Source organism: Aptenodytes patagonicus, chromosome 6 (assembly GCF_965638725.1).
Source record: "Aptenodytes patagonicus chromosome 6, bAptPat1.pri.cur, whole genome shotgun sequence".
NCBI classification, from domain to species: domain Eukaryota; kingdom Metazoa; phylum Chordata; class Aves; order Sphenisciformes; family Spheniscidae; genus Aptenodytes; species Aptenodytes patagonicus.
The window spans coordinates 8,437,050-8,447,548 of NC_134954.1; the positions used below are offsets into that span (position 1 = coordinate 8,437,050).

At 53.7% G+C, this 10,499-nt stretch overlaps 1 protein-coding gene across 1 annotated transcript; it reads left to right on the top strand.

Moving 5' to 3' along the window:
* The first annotated feature begins 5,238 nt into the window (after positions 1-5,238).
* Positions 5,239-8,701, top strand: LOC143161547 (zinc finger protein ZIC 1). The gene is made up of 3 exons (XM_076340629.1): positions 5,239-6,342; positions 7,519-7,682; positions 8,272-8,701. Exons 1-3 carry the CDS (start codon positions 5,367-5,369, stop codon positions 8,467-8,469), a joined length of 1,338 nt encoding a protein of 445 aa, XP_076196744.1. The 5' UTR covers positions 5,239-5,366; the 3' UTR covers positions 8,470-8,701.
* Positions 8,702-10,499: the final 1,798 nt, after the last annotated feature.

Consider the following 10,499-nt stretch of genomic DNA (forward strand, 5'->3'; position numbering starts at 1 on the left):
AAGTCAGAGCAGCAAACACTGCCCCGCTAGCGAGAGGTTTGCAGGAGTTGTGCTTTATTGGTTAGGATGGGAGGCTGGAGGAGTGCTCAGTTCCCAAGCGTTCGCCAAAACTTGTTGAAACTGGACAAAAAAAAGAAAAACCAAACCCCAAAAACACCACGCTGCATTTAATATTTCAAATGGTTACCAGATGACAAAAAACGAAGGCAAAACAGTTGTGGATTTCAGAGTAAATATTGGCTAAAACGCTGGCTCGACCTCGCACGCCTTTCTCATCTACGCAGTGCCACTGGCGGAGCAGGAGGGCGAGGATGCCCCCTTGCCCGAGCTGGTCGGATCTCGGCCGGGCCGAGCCCCGTGGCTCCGGGGCTGGGTACCAGTGGGTGTCCCCCCCCCGGTCCCACCCCGGGGCTTGGGGGTGCGAGGGGCTGCAGCCCGCGCAGGCGGGACCCGGCCCCCCCTTCCCCAAACGCTCACGTCTACACCCGGCCAAAGGTGCGCCGGCGGAGCGGGGCTGGGAGCAGCCCCCGCCCCCCGCGGGAGCCCGGCGGCCCCGGGTCGGTTTGGCGGCGTTGCCCCGGGATGCGTGAGCCGGGCTGAGCGTGCGGCTGCGGGGACGGCGTGTGCCTCCCCGCCACCGGCTTGTCATGCAACCTGTGCTTTCCGCGGCCGCGCAGGGTGAAGGGAGCGCTCGCCGGGAAGGTCTCGGTGCAGAAATAAAGTTCCTCGGCTCCGGGTGGAACGACCTCCGAGCCCAGTCCGGCAAACGGGCTCCCCGCCCGGCCGGGCTCTCCCGGGCTGAGGGACCGTGAGTGACAAAGGAGCAGCGGGGCGGGGGGCCGGGGGATCTCGGCGAGGAGCCCACGCCGGTCCCCGTCCGGTCCGGCGCTGTGCCGGTGCCCGGGGCTGGCACATGGAGCCGGGCTCGGGTCAGAGGTCACCCTCGAGGGCATCACCCTCGGCGGGGATTTGGGAGCATCTCCCCTTCCCCAGCCGGCGCCGGGCGCGGGGCGGCCCCTGGGGGCCGGGGCCGGGGTCTCAGCCCCTCCGCGGGCTCTGCGCGAAGTTGGCGGCGGCACCCAGCTCCTTTGGCAGCTCCCCCGGCCCTGCCCGCAGGGGGGCGGAGGGGGCCGGCCGGGCTCCCGGACACCGTCCCTCCTGCACCCGCCTATAAAGAAGGGCGTGCTGTGCCGGAGCGCCGGCTCCCCCGGCGCGCCCCCGTGGCACCGGGCGCGGCGGTGGGCGAGGCGCTGGGCGGGGAGCGCGTCCCCCGGGACGCCTCCCCACGGGGGCTCGCCATTGTCAGCGCTCCTCGCCCTCTGCCCGCCGCCCCGGGCTCCCGACCCCGCCTGGGCGGCCGTGGGACCCGGCAGGACCCGCCGCCTGCCCGTCCCCACGGAGCCCGGCCGCTGTCGGGGCTGGGAGCGCCTCCGCCCCGCTCCGCGGACCCCCGCCGCCCCGCGTTGCGCGGAGAGCCGGGCCGGGCGCCCCCTCGGACTCAGGGGGGCGGGCGTGGCGCCCGGCGGAGGGTGCCGGCGCCCCCCTCGACGGCGCCGGGGCGCTTCTCCCTCCGCCCGCCCCCGCCCGCCGAGATGCCGCCGGGGGACGGCCCCACGTGGGCGAGGGGCAGCCGAGGCACTGCCCCCCCGCACCGCGGGGCTCCAGCCCTTCTCCCCCGGGGTGGCCAAGCCTCCTGCCGCCGGGGCCCCCCGAGAGCAGGGAGCTCTCGTCCAGCCCTTGGGGCAGGCGGTGGGGGCTAGCCAGCTGCCCGAGCTGCCCAGGCACGCCCTGCTCCCAGGCACTTACCCCGGCGACCTGTTGAAGGTTTCCCCTCATTTCTGAACTGGCAAAAATAAAGGGGGGGGGGGGGGAAGGAAAAGAAAGAAAGAATGAAAGAAGAAAACAATACCCCCTCCCCCCCCGAACCCACCACCTCTTTGGCGCTTCCATCGAGGCGGTCATCCTTCATTTCTTCTTTTCTTGCTTTCTGGAAGCAGTTAGGGAATGTATGATGAAGCAGAAATGAGCCGTCAGGATGATATTTTAATGGCTTATATGTCACGTTGGTGCATGTGGCTTTGAACTGGAGCAGCTTTCGTTTCCTGCAGAGAGCGCGCCGCAAATCCCACTTGATAACTTCTACAACCCACAACATTTTTTTTTTTTTTTTTTTTTTACATTCACTCTTACACTGTATATTTAGATACGCTTCCTAAAAATACCCTCTCGTCTGCCTTCTCGTATATTTTGCACCGACCTGGAATGATCACCGGGTTCCCCCTGCGCCGGGAGGCAGGCTAGCACTGGACTACCTAACTTTCTGGATCTCCTAACGCCGTCGCCCTGAAGACTTCACAATAACGCTGACAGCTCTGTCCTTTGCTTAATTTTAGCACCAAATACAGAAAGTAATGTAACACCCGCCTAAAGACCGCGTCCACACACAGGCGCGCTCCTAGAGCGGGTATACCTGTTGCTGTAAGCTATTGCAATTCCTTCGAATGGATTTGGCAGAATAAATGCGAACGTGTAGATACAGCCCGGCATTATTCTGAAAAAAAAAACCACCCCAAACCCAAACCCTGTAAAGCCTCCCAAGATCCAAGGGAAATTACATAATACGTCTGCTTTGAAAGCGATCTCCATGCACCGAGCACAGGCAAACTGCATCTGCAGATAAACTGCAGCGAAACATTCCTTCAAGGCGCATCAAAGTTTATTTGTTGTTGTTTGTTTGTCTGCCTGTTTGTTTTCCAGGCGCAATGGCCATTTTTATCCCTCTCGAAACGAGGCAGTGCTCGCCCGAGAAGGGTCCGCGCTGCTGCTCTGACTCCCCAGTACCTGCGCTGCGGATTGCTTACCAGCGCCTTTAATTAGAGAGGATGAGTTTAAAGTTTCTTTGTTTGGCACTAGGAATTGGAGGGGCTCGGACTGAGCTGCGAAGGAGGCGAGTGAAGGGCTGAACAAAGGCGAGGTGGAAGGAGTCCGACTCTTAGCGAGCTTTTGGTGTTTTCGTTACTGGAAAATAATTAGAGCTAATGAATATGCAGGCGACTGAGTAAATAAACAATTTGCCAGTTTTACACATGTACACACACACATGGGCACATACGTAAGCGTGTATATACGTACGCACACAAAGACCTCTACGTTTTAAAGTTTCACGAGATCTTTTTTTTTTTTTTTAGTGCCGAAGCATCGTTTAAAATATTGTACAAATGTTGCTTAGCTTAATTGATTAAGCCACAAAGGTTTTCTGCTTTTAAATACCATACTTATACCTTTCAACAATCATTTTAATATATAGTCAATGGCTCTTTGTAGCGAGAACAAAAAAGAACTATCCGCAGTTTTTCAATAGACTTTGAGCTGGGGAAAGACAGGTTAATCGAGGGTTGCATCTAGAAAACAACCAAGTGTTGTATGTTTGCACTGAATCCAAATGTCTGCATTTTTCTAACTAAATCAAAGGGAGTGTTATTTCTTTTTCTGCTCACTCATCTGAAGGTAAGTAAATTTTCTCTGGCGATCAAAAGCCTGGTCAGCAACAAAGACACCGCCTGCTTTTTCCACCGTCCTGGTGTGGCAAGTTGAGGAATTTCAATAACTGTGACAAGGGTGACTGATTTGTGAACTAGAAAAGGTTTGAATGTCAGAAAATTTACATTGCTCCTATCGAGGATTTTAAATAAATTTTTACCCCCCCCAAAAAAAAAAAAAGAAAAAGGGGAGAGGAGTATCCGGGAGTTTCACGCGGCAGGAAGAGAAACAATGCAGGTTTGGGAAATTTACAGTTTTACCTGAATGAAAGAGACTCCGTAAAAAGAGAGAGCGAGAGAAAGGGAGAGCGAGAGAGAAAGGAGAAAGAAAATAATAAAAAAGAGGCGAAACAGCACCAACAAAAGTAGAAAGTTAAGAGTTCTCACCCACCTGCGTTTTGATGGGTGCAGAAAACAAGATTTATTTCAGAAACCTGACGGAGGGATAGAGTCAGCTACCCAGAGAAATCACGCCTGGTGTTTAAAAATAAAATCAAATGCACCCGGCACCTACTCTCGGAGAGCTTCAGTTTTAAACAAGCGGGAAACAACAACTTCAAAAGGAGCGAGTCCCTACAGGACTTCTCTTTTCAAAGCCTAAAAAGTTGCTCAGCGATCTTAAAAATTCTGGATCACCAAGAAATCATCATCACCATCATTATCAGAGGGCTGGGGAGAAGAGGGACAGAGAGAGGGAGAGCGGGGGAGAAAACAACCCTAATAATAACCAAATTCCCCCCCCCCCCCCTTAGCACACATACACACAAAAAGATGCGCTGGAAATATTTTCGTGCAAAAAAAAAAAAAAAAAGGCTTTATATATTTAAAAAAAAAAAAAAAGTTGCTACTCCTGCAGCCCTGCCTGTCAGAAGGGCTGTCGGGGCGCTCACAATACCTGCGATTGATGAGGCGGAGGGGCCAATCAGCGGCGGGAGGCGGCCGTGCGCGCCCCTCGTTGGTGGGGCCGGGGGGAGTTACGCGGGGAAGGGGGAGCCGCCGCTGACCAATGAGCGCCCACGTCCGCCCGCACGTCGCTCCGCCCCCGGCTCCCATTCATCAAGGGGGGGGACGGTGTCGTCTTTTCAATTCATTTATCTGCAGGAATGATTGCCGCTATCAGTCTCGCGTTCACCGCCCGGCTGAGGAGGTGAAAGTTTCTCCCCAGGAAGATAAACCGCAAAAGACAATATTGTGCATGATTTGCGCCTTTTTTTGCAAAGCGAAAAAAAAAAAAAAAAAAAGGCCCCCCCCCCCCCCAAAAAAAATCGGGGAGAGTGTGGGGAAGCTCGAAGAGGAGAGAGAAACGAGCTCTCGGCCACTTTGCAACATTCCTATAGCCAAAAAAATCACTGAAGGAAGTTTCTTTTTTGTTTTCTTTTTTTGCTGCCCGTGCTGATCTCTCTCCGTTATTGTTATTTGCAGGCAGTTTATTTTTGAGCCCACCCAACCCCCCCCTCCCCACTTAAACCTCCCCGAAAAGTCAAAGCAGAGAGACAGTGAATATTTTTGGGGCACATTTTTATTATTATTATTATTATTATTATTTGCGACTGCGAAGATCTCTTTCCCCCTTCCTCACCAGCCTCTTCCCCCCCCCCCTTTTTTTTTTTTTTTTTCCTTCCCCCGCGCTGATGCCGAAGGGGGTGTTTTTGATGTGGTTGCTTTGGTGGTGATCGTCGCTGACTTTCCAAAGAGGGTGTTTTCGCCGCCGCTGCCGCTGCTGCCGCTGCCGCTGCTGCTGCTGCTGCTGCTGCTGCTGCTGCTTCTCTCCGCGTTGTGTGTGTGCGCGCGTGCTTTTTTTTTGGTTGCTGCATCGACGCTGGGAAGATGCTTCTGGATGCTGGACCGCAGTATCCCGCCATAGGAGTCACTACCTTCGGATCCTCCCGCCACCACTCCACGGCCGATGTCACGGACAGAGAAGTGGGGCTGGGGATCAACCCCTTCGCCGACGGCATGGGCGCCTTCAAAATCAACCCCAGCACCCACGAGCTGGCCTCGGCCGGCCAGACCGCCTTCACCTCGCAGGCGCCCGGCTACGCGGCGGCGGCCCTGGGGCACCACCACCACCCGACCCATGTCAGCTCCTACTCCAGCGCCGCCTTCAACTCCACCCGGGACTTTCTGTTCCGCAACCGCGGCTTCGGGGAGGCGGCGGCCGCCAGCGCCCAGCACAGCCTCTTCGCCTCCGCCGCCGGCAGCTTCGCCGGACCCCACGGACACACCGATGCCGCGGGACATATACTTTTCCCGGGGCTGCACGAACAAGCCACCAGCCACGCTTCGCCTAACGTGGTGAACGGGCAGATGCGCCTGGGCTTCTCCGGAGACATGTACGGCAGACCCGACCAGTACGGCCAGGTCACCAGCCCCCGCTCCGAGCACTACGCCTCGACCCAGCTGCACGGCTACGGCCACATGAACATGAACATGGCAGCCCACCACGGGGCAGGGGCCTTCTTTCGTTACATGCGGCAGCCCATCAAACAGGAACTCATCTGTAAGTGGATTGAGCCCGAGCAATTGTCAAACCCCAAAAAGTCCTGCAACAAAACTTTCAGCACGATGCACGAGCTGGTGACTCACGTCACGGTGGAGCACGTTGGAGGACCCGAGCAGTCCAACCACATATGTTTCTGGGAAGAGTGTCCAAGAGAAGGGAAACCTTTCAAGGCCAAATACAAACTTGTAAACCACATCAGAGTCCACACAGGTGAAAAACCTTTCCCCTGCCCTTTCCCAGGCTGTGGCAAAGTGTTTGCCAGATCAGAGAATCTCAAAATACACAAAAGAACTCATACAGGTACGGTAACCTTCTCTGTGGCTTTTTCTCTCTGCGAGTGGAAGCGCCGAGCGCCGGGGCCGGAGCGGGGCGCGGGGCCGGGCCGGAGGGGCCGGGGGGGGGGGGGGGGGAGGCCGGGGCTCTGCTTGGCTGAGGGTCGGGCTGGGGGGGGAAGGGGGGTACGGTCCAGGGCCACCCGAGGCAGGCTCGGAGCTCCGTTGCGAAACGAGCTCGGTCACAGCCACGCCGGCAGCAGCAACAAAAAGAAAATTATCCCTGCCGAGGCAGGGGGGGAGAAAGGCAGGGTTTGCTGCTGGGATTGCCAGGGCGGGGCGGGGGGAGAACCGCAGCAACCTGTCCTGTTTAAATTTATAGGTTTTAATTAATTGTTGTTAGGCAGTTTTGACTGCGGCACGATGAGAAATTGTGCTAAATATTGCGGGCAGCTCATCCGTCTCTCCTCTGCAATTCGGGGCTTGGTAAATATTTAATTCCGAGGAGCGATTTTAAATAAACCGAGCCCGGCGCGTTAGTGTGTTATTGTTGTGCGGAGGGCAGGCGCCGGGATCCCTGAGAACTTTTCCCCATCGCGGGAGGTGGAAATGCAGCAGCCCCTGGCTGGGAGAGCTCTCTCCCCCCGCTCCCACCCCCGAGCGCCGAAAGCCAGCGCCGCTTTCCCGAGCGCTTTTGCAGAGGGTTTGTGGGGCTGCCCTCGCATTGTATTCCCCGGCCGGATAATTTTCAATATTGCAAGAAAATACGGGGGAGGGGGCTGGGGTGGGTGGGAGCGTAAAATATCACGAGAATGAGCTATAAAAACGGAAACTAGACACTGAGGATCGTGCGTAAATACCACCACGCCTGCTCTCTCGCTTGGAGCGTTGCGAGGAGGGAGAGGTGCCCAGGGCTGGGGCTGGAAATGAAACTCGCCCCTCCAAAGGGAAAAAAAAAAAAAAAAAAGTTATTTAGCTCTCCCCCCTCCGAAATGGACGCTGAGCAGGGGTCGGAGGTGCGGAAAGGGCAGAGAAGAGAAGCAAGGTTTTGGGGTTTGAGCCTCGCTGAAGTTAGAAAGTTGCAAGTGTTTGAAATGGAGCCCTGGGCTTCCGTCCGGCGGTGCGACGGGGACAATGAGCGATCCAGCCGGCCCTGCTTAATCAGATCCGTTTTCCACCCCCCCCCCCCTTCCCTCTGCAATAGGTGAAAAACCATTTAAGTGTGAATTCGAGGGCTGTGACAGGCGCTTTGCAAACAGCAGCGACCGCAAAAAGCACATGCATGTGCACACTTCCGACAAGCCCTATCTCTGCAAAATGTGTGACAAGTCCTACACGCACCCCAGCTCCCTCAGAAAGCACATGAAGGTAAATGGAGGGCTCCTGATGTGCGGGGCTCGGACGCCGCCTCGGGCCTGGCCGGGGGAAAGGGCTGCGGGGACGGCGGGCAGGAGCGCCCGGGCCGTGGGGCGGCGGCGCCTGCGGACGGAGCGCGGAGCGCGGCCCGGGGCCCGGCCGGCTGCGGGGCTCGGTGCTGCTGCGGCCCGGCCCCGGCCCCGGAGTCCGGCCCGGGCCCGGCGGGCCGCGCCGCCCCCCCCCCCCCCCCCCCCCCGCCGCCCGGCCGCGCTCAGCCCCGGCCCCTCGGGCAGGGCCTTTTGTCGGTGCGTTTTATCCGGGGAGGGGAGGGGGGGCAGTGCGAGGAGGCAGCCGGCGGGCGCTGCCCGGCCTTCCCCGCCGGGTAGGGGCCGGGGCCGGGGCCGGGGCCGGGGCCGGGGCCGGGGCCGGGGCCGGGGGGGCGGCCCCGGGGCTGGGGCCGGCGGGGAGCCCCGCGGGGATGCCCGAGCCCGGGGCTCGGCGCTGGGTCCCGCTGTCTGGCGCATCCCCAGCCGAAGGCGACCGCCGCCGAGGGCCTCCGTCCTCCGCCGCTCTCTATTTCTGCCCGGGTTTTCTCTTGCAGGTCCATGAATCATCCTCGCAGGGGTCCCAGCCTTCTCCCGCCGCCAGCTCAGGCTACGAGTCCTCCACCCCTCCAACCATCGTGTCTCCATCCACAGAAAACCAGACCGCCAGCTCCTTATCCCCTTCCTCCTCCGCAGTCCACCACACGTCCAGCCACAGCACGCTTACATCAAATTTTAACGAATGGTACGTCTAAAACGCTAAAACAAAACAACAAAAAAAACACAAAACGAAACAAAACAAAAAAGCCCCAAGCGAGCAAACAAATACCCTATTTAAAGACTCCAAAAATAATGAACACTTTGAAATCAGAATTTAAATGAGCAAACAAAAATAAAATGCTGCCAGTAGACCCAGGACTGAGTAAAATGAAGACTTCTTTTTTTTTTTTTTAAATTGTTTTTTTTCTTACTTTCTTTTTTTTTCTTTTATTTCTCTTTTTTTCCCCTTTCTCTTTCCTTCCTTTTTTTTTTCTTTTTTCTTTTTTTTTTTTTTTTGACTGTTCTGCTCTGTTCCAAGGCTTGGTAGGTGAAGGGGTGAGTAGAATGCGTAAGAAGACAAGGTTACCAGGGCAAATGCCAACTGTGTAGGGCTTTACTGGAAACCACTGATTAGAGATCTCCAACTGCATGTCTGCTCGGGCAGCGGCCTTCCCCCCCCATCCCCTCTTGTAAATACAGAATTATTAGCTTCAAAAACAAAACAACAAAAAAATGTACTGTTTGATTTTGTAAATAGTTATATCGCAAGTTGAATAAGGGGATATGTGGATTTGTGGTCTTTGCATATATGTGGGGGGAGGGGCGGGCGGGCGGGAGCGGCGGCGGGGGGGCGGAGGTGGTGGGGGGGCAGAGGGAAGAGGTAGAAATTCAACTATTTGTACTGAATGGCAAGAATGTTCTAGTAAATGTGTACCAAAATGTGAATTACTTTGTATTATTACAGTCTAAACGTCGATCTAACAGAATATTATTGGTATTAATGTGCTTTTTTGTATAAAGTGCAACATTTCGTCCCAAAGTCCAGTCTAAGTAGTGCAGTAAAATGTTGTTACACGTCCTGTCAAGAAATTCGTATAGTGAAAGCCTGGATCTGCGTGTCAAACTGTTACATTTGTTTATGTAAAGTGATATTAAAAAAAAAAAAAAAAAGATATAAACTATATCTGTCCGTTGCTTTTGGCAAATACAAGAACATAATGTATATAAATCCTAATTTCCATATTTATCCGCATGTAAAGGTCCGGTTATACATGTTACAAGATATTCAATATTTATGGCTAGAAGAATTGGTATGTAAAATTTAGTTTACAGAACTGTTTGGTAACATTTCGTACCTTATTAAAGATTCTTAAATCCCATGAATTGTGGTAGGAATTCTTATTCGCTAAGTCAACCTGCTGCAACTCCAACTAGCTTTAGGATATTAGAATAAAACTGTCCCAGTTTTTCACTGCTTTCCATTATGTCATCACTAAAGCAGCGAAGGTGATATAAATGTGATAAATGAAAGGATCCCTGCTGGCATTACTATAGTGTGTAATTAGTATTTATATCAAAATTTATGAAACAAATTTTCGGCCGCAGTATAATTTAAATGACCTTTGCAGACATAGAATAACAACCATAAAAATAACAGAAATAGATTGCATATGCTACATAAATATTAATGTGGGGAATTGTTACACGAGAAGTGCTGCTCTCCACTCCAACACTGCCCATGAATCTGCATAGACTGGGTCCCTAAATTAAATTAATTCGGGCAACGTATATTAGGAGATTTAAAACAGAGGAGATTTCGGTTGCTATTTTAATTTAAGGCATTTATGACCATAACTAATTCTCAGGCAGTGGATTCTTGACTTTCCTTGGGCCTTTTACTCCAAGAAGTACAGCACTGTTTCACGAAGGCCGTTGTTGTTGTTGTTGTTGTTGGCTATATTTTTTTGTTTGGTTTTTGGGCTTTTTTCTTTTTCTTTTTTTTTCCTTCCTTCCTTCCCCCCTCCCCCGATATTCCTTAAAACGTGATGTTAATTTAAATCAATTACTTCTTATGCTATGTTATTATTATTACTATAATTTTGCCAGTGTTAATAGCTTTCTAAAAAAATAAATCTAGGGGATAAGAATTATTTTATGTAATTTGATTATCTTTCTATCTCTTTTATTTATTTCTCATTTACTTAAGAAATTCGTTCCATTGGCTGGCGTTGATACAGTAAATTTG